Source organism: Glycine max, chromosome 3, assembly GCF_000004515.6.
Source record: "Glycine max cultivar Williams 82 chromosome 3, Glycine_max_v4.0, whole genome shotgun sequence".
NCBI lineage: Eukaryota > Viridiplantae > Streptophyta > Magnoliopsida > Fabales > Fabaceae > Glycine > Glycine max.
This window is the reverse complement of record NC_016090.4, coordinates 38,918,700-38,937,589: the sequence shown is the minus strand read 5'-3', so window position 1 is coordinate 38,937,589 and position 18,890 is coordinate 38,918,700. Positions and strand designations below refer to the sequence as shown.

Genomic DNA, 18,890 nt, shown 5'->3' with positions numbered 1-18,890 from the left:
TAACGTTTGTCCACAAATGGAATTCCAAGGTAAAAGTTGGTATTTATATAGAAATATATTATATAGACTTCATTGTTCTGTACTTCTGTATAGAGAAAACAATTTATAATTAATTGATGCTGAAATAATTTTGAAGATCAGTTTACCACGTTACAAAATTTTGTTTGTCTTTAAAAAAAATTGTTTGTACTTTTGAAACAATTTTGTTTGATGCTGTCAAATTAGCTCACATCACATGACAGACATTCGATGCGTTTTACATTGTATCGAGTGAAGACTTGCCTTTTGTATCCTTGTACAGTTCTGCGGTTATGATAATTTCAGCGCAGCAAAATAAAAAAACAAAAAAAGACAAATAAAATAAATTGAAAAGACACTTAAAATAGTGGAATTGTACATCAAGGATAGCCACAGGCCTCCCTGACAGAATCTATTCAAAGGCAAAAAGAGAACGGAAAGAAGAAGAATGGCTGGAACTGGAACGTAAAGATGCTTTCTTTTACATATTCTTCAAGTGTCAAGCTGTTCACTGTTCATTAATTTACGACCCAAAGCCAAATGACTGTTTGCATTTCCAACCCTAGCTAGGTTTTTAGTTCTACTTTGAATCTTGTGATTTGTTATATTTTGTTTGGAAACTAAATCCACCAGTAAAATTAAGATTTAAATATGATTTTAATTCTTTCATAACTTAGTAATTTATTATAGTTATCTTTGTATATTGCATATGTAGACCACCGTAGCCAACCGAGGCTTAGTGGGAAGCATAATGGAGAGAAACCATACACCCACCCATTAAAGTATATATATATATTCTGCCACGCTATTTTTCTCCATTTACTTACCAAGTGGAATGCAATTGAACTTCTTCTAAAGTGGGGGTGATAATTTAATTAATTTATTTACTAAACATCTAATTTATTTATGTAATTATAAAAACCCAACTTAATGCTTTAGTTAGACTATTAACATTTGTTATTGGATATATAATAAATAATCTTATATTTTTTTAAACCGCAACAATTAGGATTTTGTAATCAACTGGATTAAGTGGTCAAAAGTTTATTAATTAAGCATAGGTCTATATATAAGGGAGGATTCCTAGATTTTACGTTATTTAAAAATAAAAATATTAAACTGTAATTTATAAAACCATTTAAAAAAAAATTAATATAATATATATTTTAAAAAGCATGGGTCTGGATTAGTTAGACATTATTTTATTAAATAAGTCATAAATAAATTATTTTTGAAAGAATAAAACTTAGATATAGTTTTTAAAAATATTTTTTAGTGTAAAACTTAAAATTGAAGAACAAAATAAAAACACTTAACAAACAAAAGCACTGAAGAAGTTGCATTTAAGTTTTGTCATTTTTGAAACATTTGTTAACGAGTCACAAACATAAAAAATAACTAAAATTTATTTTTAATAGTCCACAACTTCAATTTGTACCTGGAGAATTCGGTTATGCCATGGCACAAAGAATGGTGACGGTCCATATTGGAGGCGGAATCTACCTGGGATATTAATGAAAGAAGAGAAAACCTTAGATTCATGGAAGTAGAACAAGAACAGTAGAGAGCACTAATTAATTGGTTGTTAATAGTACTATCTCTCCACCTACCAAAAACTCTAAAAGTTCATCTTTACGTAATTGTGGCACACGCCAGTTTGCTCTCAAATACAAGCCAGAAATAAAAAAGTATGGAAACCACTATCCGTTTGATTTCAAAAAGAAAATGAAGTTTAATTACTCATTTGCTTTTATAACAGTAACAAATTTCTTTAGTTCCTATACTTCAAATTTTTTATTTTAGTCCTAATACATATTTTTTTATTCTTCTAATTTCATCATAGCAATTAAAAATGATTAAAATGATATGTATAAGGAATAGTGATTGATATATATATATATATATATATATTCAGTTTTTCAAAGTCGAGTGCATTTTCACTCCTCAAAATTAAAGATATAAAATGAATTAGATAATTAAAATAAAAAGAAAGAAAAAAAAGATCGCAGTTTCAATTTTTTTTCCTAATAAAAACTAATAATATTAATAATTAGTATTTATTGATGATTTTTTTTTTTCACTCCTCAAGACTAAGTAGATTCACCACTAATTTTGTAACTACACAAAACAAATGAGTAATTAAATAATAAAAAATTATTAAATAAGACATACTATCCGTAATTCCGTATGATTTGGAAAAAGAGACATGGTCAGTACAAAAAGGTTTTTATTTTATTTAAAAGTAATTATAAAATATAACAAAAAAGAGAGACGAAATATTGTGGAAAAATAAAAAAGATATTAATTAGTAAATTAAAGTCTAACGAATCAATTCACTAAGGTTGATCTAAGTGAGAAAATTTAGATAACATAAAGACTTGTATTCAAATTTTTATTATCGTCATTATAAAAAAAATAAAGTCTAATTAATCAGAGACAACTTGAGAGTTGACAGAACTAAAAAAAAAGATCAAAATATTATGGGTATTAATCTGTCGTCTTCAGCAATTCAGGTTGGTAGATATCTACAATTTCAAGCTTAGAAACCATACGTAGAAAGTGGTTTGGACTTGGGATGCAGTACTCTGTAAAAATGTCCACTATGTTTTGTTCGTTTGTGAACTACTGGATTAGCTACTCTGTATAGAGCACCTTTATTGTCAAAATAAATCACTGATTATCTCTTACATTGGAATGCAACTCTCAAGTAGCAGCAGCAATCATTTTTTAATTCTGCTTTCGATAAGGTGTTACTGTGACTTATTTCAAGGAATCCCCAAGGTAAAACCAGTGACTCTACTCAATGATCTTCTGGAGTCAATTCAGCCCCTCAATCGACATTAATTAGTGAAGCCTCTTAGAGCTGTAAGAGGAAGATCCAGGGAAGTATAGCCCTTTCACAAATGTGACTTTCAAGTAATGAGATATATGTTGAGATTTTTTTTTGTTAAAATGTTGGCACATAGTATCTATCAATTTTGTCGATGATTAATTTTCGTTGAAAAATCTGATTGATTATCTTATAAGATCTTTTTACTCAAACATGTTTTTTTTTTATCCACAAAGTTTGAATCTTAAACTTTACTTTAAAAGACCTATTTTAGTATCACTCATATCAATAACTTGTTATATGGAGCATCTTGACATGTGCAATGGTAGGTTGGAACTAAAATTGACTTAGTTATTGGATTACATAACCAATGTTAGGGTGAGTGGTGGTCAGGTATAGAGCATCCTGCCAATATAACATCAGAATAAGGAGGACTAGAATCATGCTGAATCCAAATGTTGGCTAGTTTACAGCCTAAGACCCCAAAAATTGTCTTTGGCAAAGATATATGCCATCAAGAGAATAGGCAACCTCCAATCTTAGGGGAAAAAAAAATGAGAAAGCAAGTAGCATAAGAATATATATTTTTAAGATAAAAATAAGAAGAAGAAAAAAACTGACGAATTAAGAGTGTATTAACTATCAAAGAAGTAAGTAGCATAAGAATATATATTTTTATCGTTATTTATAATATAATTTTATTTTTTTAGAAAAATATAGAGGTTTTTTATACCAGTAATCTTTATTCTTTTGTATTGGTAACCAGTAACTACCATGGATTTAGACGGGTTATATTGACTTTTTTTTTTTTTTTGGTCCGTGGTTATTGTCTTATCAGACCTATACAATTTTACTCATTTTAATGAGATATGATATAAAATTCCGAAAGAGTTGTAGTCATTAGTAAATCACTCGTCGACCTTTATTTGTTTTGGGTATCCGACCCCATTTGTTTTGGAAGTCACTTATTCGTGGACTGGGCTAACTGTTCCTCACAAGTTGGCAATCAGGATTTTCTTCCTGCACCCAACAATTTTTCCAATACACCCAACAATAAGAGAAAAAACTAAAAATACCCTTACATATAACCCATACAAATTGGCAATACATATGTGACTTTTGCGTTATTAGCACAACACTCTAACCAACTAAGCTAATAGATTAATTATGTTAAAAAAAATTAACGTCGATATATATATATATATATATCACTAAAATTTTTAATGTATATTTAATATATATAAGCTTACATAATAAATTTTGTAATAATTAATTTTTATCTAATAATATTTTTTACATATATAAATTTTAAATATAAGTTTACATATAAATTTAGTAAAAATTTATATATGTAAAATAATACATTATTGGATCAAAATTAATTATTATAAAATTTATTATGTAAAATTATGTGTATTAAATATACATAAGAAATTTTAGTATTATATATATGGATATTAATTATTTTTTAACATAATTAGCTTATTAACTTAATTAGTTAGAGTATTATGTTAATAACACAAAATTGAGTGGACATTCAGTGAAAGCCCATTACCTCCATGAGAGCCCAGTGATAAAAAAAAGTCGTGCTAACCCAGAAACGAGGAACAAACAAATGTTCAAATAATTTAGATGGTACACAAAATGTGAAAATGGGATTTCATGATATTGACATGGACAACAATTACTGCTATTCTCCAAACAAGATAGTTAGAGATGTTAAAAAACAATGGTCCTAACAAGTGTCTCATGTCTGAATAAAATCGCCTCCAATCTTACCTACGATAAAGAAAAGAAATACGTTTTAATTGGCCACAAAAAGAAGAGAAAAAAAAATACCTTTATTTCTCCCAAGGACGCGCTACCTTTATAAGGAAATTGGAATGAGCCCAAGGGCCAACCCATTTTAACTTTGTGGGGGGACTGGGGATGATTTAAGATTGACGAAAGTGAAATAAAGGATAAAAAATAACATAAATAAAAAGAAAATAGGTGGAAAAAAAATCCTTCACTTGTTTGAACTTTTTATAATTATCTTCTTAGAATAAATTATACAAAAAAACATGGTATAATAACTAGGAAAAGTAAATTTAACTTGAAGTCTTGAAATTTATTATCATATTCTTTTTATCAATATAAAGCTATTTATTTCAATTTTTAAGTTATAAAATACTTTATTTCTAACACTTAAAACAAAAGGAAAATGCAACCTGTTTTGCTATATTGAGGAAAAAAATTCCCCTTTTAAAATATCATTCTTATCCCTTTATTTCCTATTTTATATATATATATATATAATAGAAAGGGGATATTTCTCCCATGTATCATTTCTTTCCTTAATATAAACAAGTCAATTAAACAGGTAATATCTCTTCTTGACTTTATTTACAATCTTAGAATTAGTGAAACATGCAGTCATCCGATTTGCATCATCTTTTCTTTTCTTGGAAAAGATTCACCAAGAAAAAGAAAATCTTGGAAAGATGTCTACCTTGATTAAGTAGAATGCAAACAACTTGTCAAATGAGTTAAAGAGAAAAGGAGCAAATAAAACCAAATTGATGTCGAACTTTTTAAAAAATGTGGTGTATGTACTCAAAGTCATAGCTTCTCTTATGAAAGTACTTCTACTTGTTTATGGTAAGGGAAAGCTAGCAAGGGGCTATATCTATGAAGCAATATACAAGGCCAAGGAAACTGTTATGAAGTGTTTTAATACGACGTAGGCTATATATCTTATGAATTGTTCGATGATGAAAGCAAAAGTTTAAATAATAATAAAAAAAAACCCTTTGGTTGTAAAAACAAAGCTAAGTTCCCTTATGATGAAAGTTAGTAATAACAAATTATTTGCATGTAAGGAGATAGAAGAAAAGATTAAAAAAGGTTTTACTAAAAGAATATTGGAAATAAACATTGACAATAACTCTAGGGATAAAAAATTCTATCTTAAAAGCAAAGAGAATATTATTTTTAGTCCTAGGTAAACAAGGATAAATCATAATGTATCAAAAGGGACCAATTTTTTTCACAATTATTTAAATATTTAATTTCTAATAAATACTCATTTAATAAATAATGAGTTTCACAAAAATATTTATTATTAGTTTTATGAAAAAAAACTATAAATAAGATGCACTACTAAAAAAATTAAGCAAACATCAAGTTAATACTCTTCATTTTTATTTTCTTATATAAATATATTAAGGGTCTTGAGAGAGGGGGAAAGATCCCTGCTTGCCCCCTTCCATTCGACCGCGTCCTTGGAGGGAGACTCTTGTTCCAATGAAAAAAGTTTTAATTTTAAGCGTTGGAACTCATTAAATATGATATTAAACGTTATTTCTATATCACCCAATAATGAAGCATGAAAGTGGGTTGCTTAGTGCTTTTAGCACTTTGACTATGCATTAGCTAGAAGTTTTCACTTTTGTGTTAGGAGTGTTAATCGATAATTCCTTTTTCAATTAATAACAGTATTTATCACATCTCTTTATATTCAGTAATTAATTTCTCTAAAACTTCTGGGACATACTTCCTTATATTATTTAAAAATAGAGAAAAGTATTAACAACACATTTCTAATACATTTTTTTGAATAATTTTTATAATATTAATTAAAATTTATCAAAAATTACAAATTTTGATAGCTCTTATTTTTTATTTAATGAGTCTTTTTTATTTTGTAATTTTTAATAAATTTAAATTAATAGTAAAATATGTATTAGAAAGAATATATTAAAAAATATATTATTAGTATTCTTCGATGAAGTAACTTAGACAAAGACACAATTAGAATATAAGAGAAGAAAATTCAATATGATTAGACAATTATTGCCAATCTTTTCTATCTAGCTACTAAAAAGTTATCAGTACCATTTTTTTTTAATAATTATTAGTACCATCTATTCCATCTTATATTTTTATGACTTTATTTATTACATTAAAATAAGATTGCATATTTTCTTATTTCATGAATCCCATGGTATACACAAGGAAAGCAACTGCTCTATATTAAACTTTGTACGTTATTTTTACACTGCTTAATTGCGTTTTAATTATTAATAGTCAAAGAATATATATTTATTCAGAGACAGAGAATATATGATTGATAAACCGGTAGTACAGATCTCCTTAACTAAATTCATACATTCGTAAGCAACAAAGTTATTATCAACCAACATAAGAATATTACGATATTTCGTTGGGAAAATAAAATATGCCTGTACATCATCTTACGTCACTTATGGAAAAAAAAAGTTGAGTAATATTATTCTTACAAAGTTTTATTTCTAAAGAAACTAAATGAGAAAATGATTACTATCTAATTTTTATTTTATCTGTTTAAATTAAAGTTAAATAAATATCTAAAGTTTATAAATTTCATGCACCACACTCAATCAAAAGTGATATCTAAAAAGATTATAAGAAGCATTTTTTCAATATATACACTACTAAATAAATTTAGCTTTTCATCGTGGAACGAAGGTGAAACAAAGTAAAAAAAGAAGGAAGAAGTAGGAACAGAATATAACGTTTGATCCTAGTGATGAAAGAATTACAAAGTAAAAAATTGTTTACGAACAATTCGAAAAACAGAGAACTGGAAAACAGAGAGGCTGATTAAGAAGTCAAAGTCAAAAGCTGTTCTAGGTACTCAGCACCCAAATCCTCGAACACAAGCACATTTTGCGAAGTTCTGCTGAAGTCTAATTGTTCCCTCTGATCAACCTTGGTCTTCTTCTTAGAATTGGACTTTGTTCTCATAGTGTGTTTTCTCTTAAGAGCCAAAACAGGGGAGGAACCTTCTTCCCATGGCTTACTTGGCATGTCTTTAAGGGACTCCCTCACCACTTCCTCTGGGAAATTCAGCACCGCAAGAGACCCTCTTGTAGAAAACGCGGCTTGATCATAAGCCAAAGCCGCGGCTTCGGCCGTGTCAAAGGTTCCGATCCACACTCGAACGCCGTTTCGAGTGGAATCTCTTATCTCGGCCGCGAATTTCCCCCACGGCCTCTTCCTCACTCCTCTGTACATCCTGGGCTCCTTGGCAACTTGTTGTGAAGGTAGTGGTGGTGATGGTGGTGGTGGTCGTACTTTTTTCACTTCCTTGTAAGTGGTGTTAGATGAGACTTCTTGTAACTCAACGCTACCAATACAACTGGAAACATTGGACGCTGAGGATGTTTCCTTGGTTTGTGATTGTGACGAATTGTCGCTCAAGTTGTTGAAGATATCATCCAAAACAAAGTTGTAGTCCCAAGAAAAAGTGTCTCCAAAAATAGAGGAGTTTTCTGGGAAGAAACTAAGGTTTTGGTTTAGGAAAAAAGTGGAATCAAAATCTAAATCCATCTCTTGGAATGGGAGTGCACACAACAATTTTGATGTTTGAAGTTTTGTAGTGGTAGCTAGTTAAGTGTCACTAAATTGTGTGTGCGTTTTTTAAGTTTGAGTGAACATATATCTAAAGGGGTTGCACTTGCCTCCTTTATATACCCGTAGAAAAGGAGGAGGAAAGAAAAAGACTTGAAATTTGTGGATGGATAAATCATTTGAATTAAAATATTAATAAGTTAGTTATGGTGAAACAGTGAAGTTTATATTGTTGGGCAAAGAGGATGGATAGATGGATAGATGTCTTTGAATAATTATAATTATCATCATTTGCTTGCATTAAAGAAAAGAGGTAGTGCCTAAATTGGAGCCGTAAATCCTTTTCGGCACATAAAAAAGGATATGCATATAAATTAATTTAGGCACGTGAGTCAAACAAACAATCAAGTCACGTGGGCAACTCCTCCAATGGAAAACAAGGTGGGACTGAGTTGGCCAATGGCCATTTGGAATGGGAGCGAATAGATTTGGGTCACATTATTATAGTACTTGTCTTTATAATTTTGTTTGAAAAAAAGTTATGGGAGTTGGCCTATTTCAAATATGAATTAATTTTTTTACACAACAAAAAATATTCATATTTGAAATAAATCTATGTTTAGTATAATCTAAAAATATCATCTATTCGAGATAATATTACTTATTGAGGGCATGATTAATTTTTTGCCTCTTAAAGTTTTTGCTAAAGCAAGTAAAATTATCATTTAGTCAAATATAATTCTATTTTCTTAAACTTAAAAGTATTTAATGGATTTCTTACATTTTATAAAACATTTGAAATGATGTTTATTTTTTTTAAAAAAAAATATGCTATACATACAAATCTTACATAAAGTTATACTTAATTTCAAATTAAAGTTAGAGAAACATATGCATACTAAAATATATGATTATTAACTTTTATAAAAGGTTACTTAGCAAATATTGTTACGGACTTTTTGTTGAGTATATAAGAGAGGTTGATTAAAAGTATCAAATATTTTTAATTACATCCAAAAACTTGCATTGTTAATATATAGTAAATATTTATGTTAGATTTCATCTTAAAATCAGTTGACATTAAGTGAAGTTGTCCAAAGTATTTATTGGACTTGATGTGTGAACAACCAGACTCAACAGATATATAAGCTGCATTTCAAGGTCTTAGAAGGTGAGTTTGAGCCTAACTCAACCCCAAAATCTAACTCAAGGGTGAGGGTTGCCCCTCACTTATAAAGTCTAATATGGTGTGGGACTTGAATTATTTCCAACACCCCCCCTCACGCCAAACACTTATTGAACTTGATGCGTGAACAACAAATGGTGGGTGTTTGTCATCACAAGCGAGGGCTATCATCTTAGAAGGCGAATTTGGATTTAACTCAACTCCAAAAGCTAGCTCAAGGGGTGAGGGTTGTCCCTCACTTATAAAGTCTAATATGGTTGTATTGTTAATCGAAATGGGACTTGAATTATTTCCAACATAAGGATTGAGGCCGTCGATGTGGGACTTGGATATTTTCCAATAATTTTCTTTATATTTTATATTTTATTTGTCAACAATATTTTAAGAATACTTATATTTTTTGCTGATTTGCATTGCTGATTTAAGTGTTTTTTTTGTTAAGAACATTTGACAAATATATATATATATATATATATATATATATATATTAGAATACTTATACTATTACCAATAAGTTGTTGGTTTAAATGATGTTGATCTCAATTTTTTTAATAAAATTTTGAATTTAAGTTTTGTAGATGAAAAAAAAATAATTGAAAGAAAAAATTCCATTAAAAATAATTAATCAAATTTCTAACAAAATTTAATCATAAAAAATTAATAAATGCTCCTAACTAATATCATCCTATAAAAAAAAATACTGATAGTGTTACTAATGAATAATGAATATGTTCAATTGATGATTAATTATTTGTTCATACCAAACGCAATCCCATACGCACACGCATAACAGTTTAGCAAAGGAATTGTGTCAGCGTCAGCGTGTCGCGCTCCTAACATTTATCTGTCTTGCGTCGTCGTATACAACACCCAACATTTTCATTTCTCAGCTTTGCCTCCGTTTATGTTTAAATTGACTAAAAAATAATTTTGAATTATTAAATATAACTCAATTAATTTAAATTATTTTCTAGTGAAAATATACGAATATGCAAACAATTAATTCTTCGTGTAAAATAAAGAATCCTTAGCCGTAGTCATCCGCTACAACTGATAGATACGGTTCAGTGTTCGATGGACAGCAAAGTCTGATTCCTTGCTTTTTTTTTTTCATAATGAAAATTTGATAATGTCTTGTACTTATAGTTATACACTACAATTAATGTTTTTTTTATCATTTTCTGAAAATCACTTTCAACTTTGTCGTTTTGTTTTTTTTTTTTAGGGTAGATTCATTGTTGTCGTCGTTGCTATGCTGAACATAGATAGAGCAAGACAAACCCGGATATTAATAATTATATTATGAAAACCTCGATCATTTCAAACAGACAAAAGTTTAGGTCAGGCCAAGTAAACTTTATATGGATTTAGTTATATGACATGTTATGTATATAGCATCGGGTTTTTATTTAAATTTGACTTATCTTTTTTAAGAATTTTATATATATGATCTTCTAAAAACTTATTGATGCATTAAGGACTAATTAACCTTTTCAAATTAATCAAATTAGTTTATAATATAAGTTTTAAAATATTTTGTGTGTGTGTAATCAGATAATTTTTGTTTCAAATGCTTAAAATATGACTTATTTTATTAAATAGGTTTTTAAAAACATCTTTATATGCCGTTTTTTTCATTACATGCATCAGATCTTAAACATGTATAAACTTTCCATGAATTTTATAACTTATTATCACGCATAATTTCATTATCTGAATTAGTCGTATCATAATTAAAATGGCCCATATAGTTTTCTACGCATGCACATACACATACACTATTTCTACGTATATTTGAAAAGCTTACGATGATTACTTGTATACTCAAGGATAAAATTAAGTGGAGTATTTAAAATATTTTTTTGTTATACGTTTTTTAAAAAAAACGTGTGTATATATATTATTTAATTACTTTAATTAAATTTTAGAAAAAATTGCACACGGAAATATACATATATATAGGCATAATATATCTCATGTTGTATTTAATATGTTTGCTAATTTCTCAGAAAAGTTGGGAAATAAAAAAAAGATTATCGTAGGCCACCGGCCAGGAGTGAAAAAGAGGTTGAATACACTGTATTTTTCCATTCCAATAACCTATCTTTGTCCAACTTATAGACCCTAGCCTTCTAAGGTTGTAGAATATGAACTAGTGTTACATCAGCCGCCAGCGTGTCTTCTCCTTTGCAAATAAATAATTCAAGACCATGTAACTTACACTGTATTCGATCTTGTTCTGTAAATCATTGTTGAATTTTGTTTGTTCTTCTTCTAGAAAAATAGCAAGTAGCAACGTATTTATCCGCGAAAATAAATCCAGTAACTATATATTGTACTTATCACTCAACAATTAATGAATATGCTCTCGGAGAAATCAGGCTTTTTTATTATGAGATTTTGAATTTAGTGTATTTGGCAAGTTATTTTAACTCAATTTTAGTTTATTTAATGAGTTTGTAAGTTATTTATTAAAATAAATGTGTTTAGTAAATGAAATTATATCCCTCACTTATAATACTTTTTAGACTTTTTTCAGAAAAACGTTATAACTTATAGCTTATTATTAATATGGTTAACTTATTGTTATCTTTAATATATATTTAATTTGTTTTTCATTTATTGTCTCATTAAATTGTTTTTTATGGTTTAAAGTTTATAGTTTATATAGTTCATATGTTTTGAACTATTATCACATAACTACCTTATTATTTGCTTTAAGTGAAAAGGCATTAATTATTCAGAAAAATGCATAAATGATTTTAAAATTATGAACATGAAATGTATAATTATCAAAATCCAAGAAAAAGAATCAAATTCTAACCATAAATAAAAGAGTTTAATGATCGTATACTAATAATATAAAATATTTTTATATTATTATTTAATAAAAAATTATTGTTAATATAACTTTTAAGATAATTATTTAAAAATCAACAAAATAATCATAAACAAGTAATTGATTAGATGACAATGTAGAGTTATTTTATACTGTCAATGTATATATATTTTTTTCAATAAAAAAAACCAACACAACTATATTTTTTATTTTTAATATAAAATAAAGGACTAACTAAAGTTTTAGCCCCTAAACTTTTTAAAAATTTAATTTTTAATTCCTAAACTTTTGTTTGATTAATTAAGGTCTCTCAACTTTTTTTTTATTAAAGTTTTTAGTCCTTAAACTTTTGATTGGTTGATCAAGATTTCTAAATTTTTAAAATTATTAACTTTTAGTCTCTAAACAAAAGTTTAAAATTATTATTTTTATTTATTTAATGAGATTCCACTAAAATTGAACTTTTTAAAAGTTTTGATACTAAAAATTTTAATGAAAAAAAAGTTAAAAAACATTGATTAGTCAAACAAAAATTTAGAGACAAAAAAATTAATTAAAAAATGAAAAAATCTTGACCAGTCAAACACAAATTTAGGTACTAAAAATTAAATTTAAAAAAATGGGAATTAAAAACCTAGTAGTTAACCCTAAAACAAATAAGTGACTTCCAAACTAGCATTTGAAATTTAATTAACATAAGTTTTGTAAATTCGAATATACGTTTTTATTAAAATATTAGTTTAAAGTAGATTACATAGGAAATAAATGATTTCATTGTATGCAGTTATAGGTTTAATTTGCAAGTTCATATTTTTTAAAAGAAGAAAGTATTAATAGATAAAAACAATCTTATATCATAATTTGAATCATGTTCATGGAAAATCCCAAAATATACAATACAAGAAAAAATGCTAACAGTAAAAATCATAAAAATATTAATTATCTTAACAAAACAATTTTTTTTTACAAAAATCATTTTATTTTAGTGTAATGTAATGTCGACTGACCGAGGCTAATTGCCTCAGTGTATTGTCAATTCTAAAGTGAAAAAATAGTATCGATCAGACCCACAGTAAATAAATCGACGCTACAAGTCTGCAACTGCAAGTAACCAAGATTCAATCCTAAAAATATATCTTCTTAGAATTAAAACTTCAAATATCTCTCTCTCATTTATGCGTGTACACACGCATATATCTGCTAACAGTTCGTAACGATGTATATAGTGACAAAATGTAAACAAGCAGTGAAGAGAAAATATTAAGTATTCAATTACTTAGAAGAAAAAATAGTCTATATACTAACAGCTTAAAATTTTATTGTATTATCCAATTAAAAATTATTATGTTAAATAAATTTTTAAAATAGTTATTTTAAAAACGTATTTATTATAATTTCTATTTTATTAATTGTGTAATTTAAATTAAGTAAGAGAAAATATTATTTTAAAAAAAAATTAAATCTCATCTTCACACGTTAAAAAACAGTTTTTAGTAATTTACATTAAGGGATAATATATACTTACTTTCAAAAATAAAATGAAAAAGAAAAGAACATATTTTTTATAATATAATATAATTTATTATTATTTAATAGCATATACTAAAAGTCTTTTATATAGTATCATAAGTTTTGTCTTGATAAATCGTTAAAAAGTCTTGTTATAATTATTAGTAGCATCTGATAAGTTCAATTTCATACATCGTTGGTGGGATACCGTTATGATGATTAAATATGATAAAGAGAATGAAGACAATAAAGCTTTGAAAGAAAGATTGAAACTTTTATGGGTGGGCATTAACTACTATCAACTTGTAATAAAGTTAGTACTACAAGCTAAGCTACTTAAATTAAATATATGCAATTATTTATAGGCTTAGGCCTGGACGCCTCGTGCTTTTTTACGACATAAGAAGATACATGTATCTCTGTTACCTGTCCCAAATAGAAACATATATTTGACACTTTCTTTTCATGATCAGCACTGATTTAACATCTTCGTTATTTGTATTTGGTTCAAGACAAAAATCAGTTGGTCTATCAGATCGCCTGGACTTCTTTTCAAAATTCAAAGTCAAGAGGAATAACCTAGAAGCCATTGTTGAATACCATATATACTTGGAGCTAGAATACATTAGAATATTGTGTTTGAATGACACAAATTAGGTTTCGTTTATTTTAATATTGGATAAACTACTAACGTGTGTGGATTAATATTTGGTACACATTGTTCTAAAGTAATTTCAATTTTGAGTATAGGTATGCAGGCATGAAGCTACAATAAATACTTTAAAGAGAGATCTTTGCATTCTATAATAGTGTTGCTCAAATAAAAATGCCTTGATAAAAGATACTTATGGTTGTATATAAAAAAAATAAGGAAAATTATATTGATAAAAAACCTTAAATAATTAAATATAATTAACATTTGTATTCAATTTATATTTAGTTATAAAATCTATGTTAAACTATGTATTGTAGCAACAAAAAAAATATGTATTTATTTTCAATTAACGTTTTCTGTATCCATCATTAATAAATTATTACAAAGACATTTAAAATATTTATCAAAATTAATTTTAAAAGCACATGACATATATTAAAAAGTTGTTGTTAATTTCTTAAAGTTTCAGTCATTTATAAATTATCAATGCAAAATTTTTAAAATCACTTAAGTGCGTATCAACTAAAGCAGACTTGTTTTAATTTAAATAGATGTTTTAATCAATTTGAATCTTGGATATATAATTATATTAAATACTTAACGGGAGAGTTTTGTCACTCATAATAATTTTATCTGGTTCAAACAAGATTGTCACTCTAGTATTAACATGTTTATTAAAATCTATATATGTTAAAGAAATTTAAAATTAATTTAAAAAACATTTTTTTATAAAAGCAAAAATATATAAGTTATAAATAAACTAGACAAGTCAATCTCATGTTTTATTTATTTTTTAACCAGTCAAACTCAAACTTTTAGTTAAGCTCATTCAAATGATTAAATGAGTCAAGTTTAAGCAATTCATTTATTTTACAAACCAAGTTTAAATTTTAAGTGTTTAGCTTAGCCCAACTTACTTACACCCAATGTTATCATATTCAAACCAATCATCAACTTGATTGGGCTACTAGGTCACGAATCGATCCAGTGAGTCGTCAGTTAACCCGCATGATCCAGTTTATATTAAAAAAAATTAATAACATGTAAGTTTGTAAACTTAAAATTTAAAGTTTAATAAAATTCAATATATTTAGAAGCATAATTATGAACATGTTTAAAATTTTGAGCATATAACATATTTTTTTAGAATTCAGTATACATAAACAACCTTAAGTTAGAATTTAAAATATATATTATTGTTGTACAATGACAAACATAACCGAATACACACATAAATTAGTCAAGAAAAACTTTAAAATGGTAACAACTTTATCATTTCAAATTTAAAGATGTGGTTATATTTCGAAAAAAATATAAATAAGTCTATAAATGACCCAAGTGTAAGATATAAATCTATTTTTCTAATATGAATGATGTTGCTCAACCGTAAAAAAAAATGCATGACCCGCTAAGTCAAATGGGTCATTGAGTCATCGATTTGAAATCATGTTACATTGAGTTGGATTAGTTTACACCAGATCATATACGAAATCAATCAAATAGGTGTCTTGAACTGATTTGATGCCCAACTTATAGATTAACAGGTCAATCCAACCGGTCTGATATGAATTTAATAATTATGTTTACACCCCAAATAAAGCCGAAATAACAACCAACAAGCATATATTTGGATAGACATAGAAAAATATGTTTAAATATATATTGTTTTTATTTTCAATTGATCTCAAGTCAAATTTAAATTTATAAAATCAAATTAATCTGAAATTAAATTTAGAAATACTCAACTAAACAGGCTCTTAGTTTTAATAAAACTAACAGAATTCACCTTATTCAAATTAGAACTGAACAACATCGGCAAAATTTATATTTGGTCCATTTTTTAAAAAAAAGTCCAAGGCTTTGAAACATCGCTAATACTAACATTGAAATTAACTAATTTAACTCATTAGAGTTTACCTAATAGTGAAAAATAGATAGATACTTTAAGATTTAGATTTTTAATCTTCGTTGTTGCCATTATAAAAAACTAAAAACAAATGAAATAATTGTTCGTTTGATTTTTTATTGTGAAAATTAATAAATAAACAATTTATTTGCTGCTTCCTTTATTTACGAAGAGGGTTAGCATCATATTTTCTAACACATAATACTTCATTATTATTGATTAATATTTATTAAAAATAATAAAATAAGAAAAAGAGTAATCAAATAAGAAGTGAGACGTGCTCACGATAATTTGTAATTTTTAATAAAATTGAAACAATAATATTTTTTAACAAATAATAAAGAGTATGTTAAAAGTGTTTCTCTCATTTTAGTTTTAACAACTTATTTTCATAATTCGATATCCAGCTAACAAAGATAAGGTTAAAGTAATTTGAGTTTCTAAAATTATTCTAATAAATCTATCTGTTTTAAAACAGGATTAGTTCATTAATTACTTCATAAACATTTATTGTAATAAATACATCCAAATAAACCCATCAAACACTTACATGGAGTTTGATCAAAGAAAAGGGTAAATATGTCCTCTTGAAAATGCTGAATTGTTGATGGGCTGATGGCGCATGTGAATCCCTCAGTTTTGGAAGCTTCTGCATGAGAAAGTGTCTTTGTCAGGAAATGCGAATCCTCTGCAATTCCTGTTTGGAAATTGGAGCAGCTGGAATTCAAATGCTCAAAAATTAGGCATTAGTGAAAAACACATGAATAATTTTTAATCCCTGAATGGAAAATTGCATTTGGAGCACTTTTATTTTTCCAAATGAATTTTCTATAATTTTGACAAAACAAAAATTTTGAGAATTTAAATTAATGTTATTGAATAGTAAGAATCAAGAAAATATAAAATATATTTTAAAAAGTGACTTAGCCGTGCTATTTATATTTACAAAAGATTGTTTTAAATTAAATTATATATTATTTATAATTTGGAATATTTTTCTTTTAGCATGTGTCTAGTAATTTTTTTTAGTTTTAGAGATTAAAAAAAAAAAAATACTCATAGATGAATAGTGATCAAGTTTGTAAGCATGAATGAGGAAGCAAATTAATTACTAGGTTTGAATGGCGTTGTGTGTTTTTTGTTACCATGAATGGCATTGTGTATTTGTGTTGTTAGCTGAAGATTATTTCCTAAATGATGTAATTAAGTGGCGGCCATGATAATGGCAAGTGGGTTAAGCCGAAAGCTGAGCGTGACTGACGATCATTGATGATGCACTGATGAGCCGACAGGTGTAGTTAATGTACCCTCAAATTTGGAAAACTTGTATGACGTACATAGTACATAAGACATAGGGGATTTTTTTTTATATGTTTGCAAATGTGACCAATTTTACTTATAATTCTAATATTATTTTTAATTTTTTTTGTTCTTATTAATTTTAAAAATTTTAAATAAAATATTTTACTAACATGACACGCATCAAAATATATAATATTACATGCTATTTTAGAGTAGATATTAACCTAAGAATAGATAATTTTTTTTAAAATAAAAATCATTTTTTATGAAAAAATAAAACTTATTATTTTAACAGAAACTAAATATATATTTGTAAATAATTATTTGTCAAACATATTATTAGTTTCATTTAATATATAAATGTTTGTTTTTTCTATCATATTCATCTTTTCATTTTTCTTTCTTTTCTTTTATCTATTTAATTATGGTAACAAAATTGTAATATTATTGTATAAAATAATTTGTCTATTACAAAAATAGAATAGAACCTGGGATAAAATTGAAAAGGTGAGACATTTTCGTTTCATTATAAGTATGTATAATCTAACTTATTTTCAAAAATAATTACATAGTATCAGAGTTTTTAGCGAAATTTTTTGAAAAAGTAAGTGATGAACTGATTATTCATTTTAAAACATGCTTTCATTGAAGGAGTGAAAAAAAAAAAGAAAAACAAAATAAAGGACACATTAGTTTAGAATATATAAATTAGCATTTTGATATTTTGAAGATCATAATTTGGTCATTTCTTCTGTCAAAAAAATCTGGTCATTTCAGTCTTTTTGAAAGAAAAGAAATTAAACTACGTTCGAGTTCCTTGAATTTTTAATCAGTCAATTATTTTAGTTCCAACCTCATACCTACAGTTCAATCTTGTCTGTAACAATTCTAGTTTCCTTCTTATGTATAAAGGTTAAAGGTGTGATGTCTCACCACTATTCGTTGTGAGGGGGGGGGGGGGGGGGGGGGGGGGGGGGGGGGGGGTGGGTGCACTTATGCATGTTATGGGAGTACTGCTAGACTATATATATACATTCGGGTTTGGATGGGTCAATATATAGGTAGGTCGTTGGATATGTGTATGAAGAGTTGAATTGGGCCGTGGGCCCAAAACCCTGTATTGGGCCTGAATTTCAGCCATGATCCAATCACATCATCATGACGTGAGGTGGCATAACAGGACAATGAAGTTCGAGGGCCTCGCGTACGTGCATCGCGCATTCGTCATGCATGAATCTATCTATCTTATTTGTTTACAGGTGACATGATTAG

The 18,890-nt window shown here is 27.2% G+C and overlaps 1 protein-coding gene across 1 annotated transcript; it reads right to left on the bottom strand.

Annotated features, from left to right (window-relative positions):
* Positions 1-7,369: 7,369 nt before the first annotated feature.
* LOC100779524 (ethylene-response factor C3) lies at positions 7,370-8,319 on the bottom strand. The gene has a single exon (XM_003520552.4). The coding sequence runs from the start codon at positions 8,198-8,200 to the stop codon at positions 7,472-7,474; it is 729 nt and encodes a 242-aa protein (XP_003520600.1). The 5' UTR covers positions 8,201-8,319; the 3' UTR covers positions 7,370-7,471.
* Between the last annotated feature and the right edge of the window lie 10,571 nt (positions 8,320-18,890).

Excerpts from the sequence above, each read along its gene's own strand:
- LOC100779524 (XM_003520552.4), bottom strand. The coding sequence starts at position 8,200 with ATGGATTTAGATTTTGATTCCACTTTTTTCCTAAACCAAAACCTTAGT.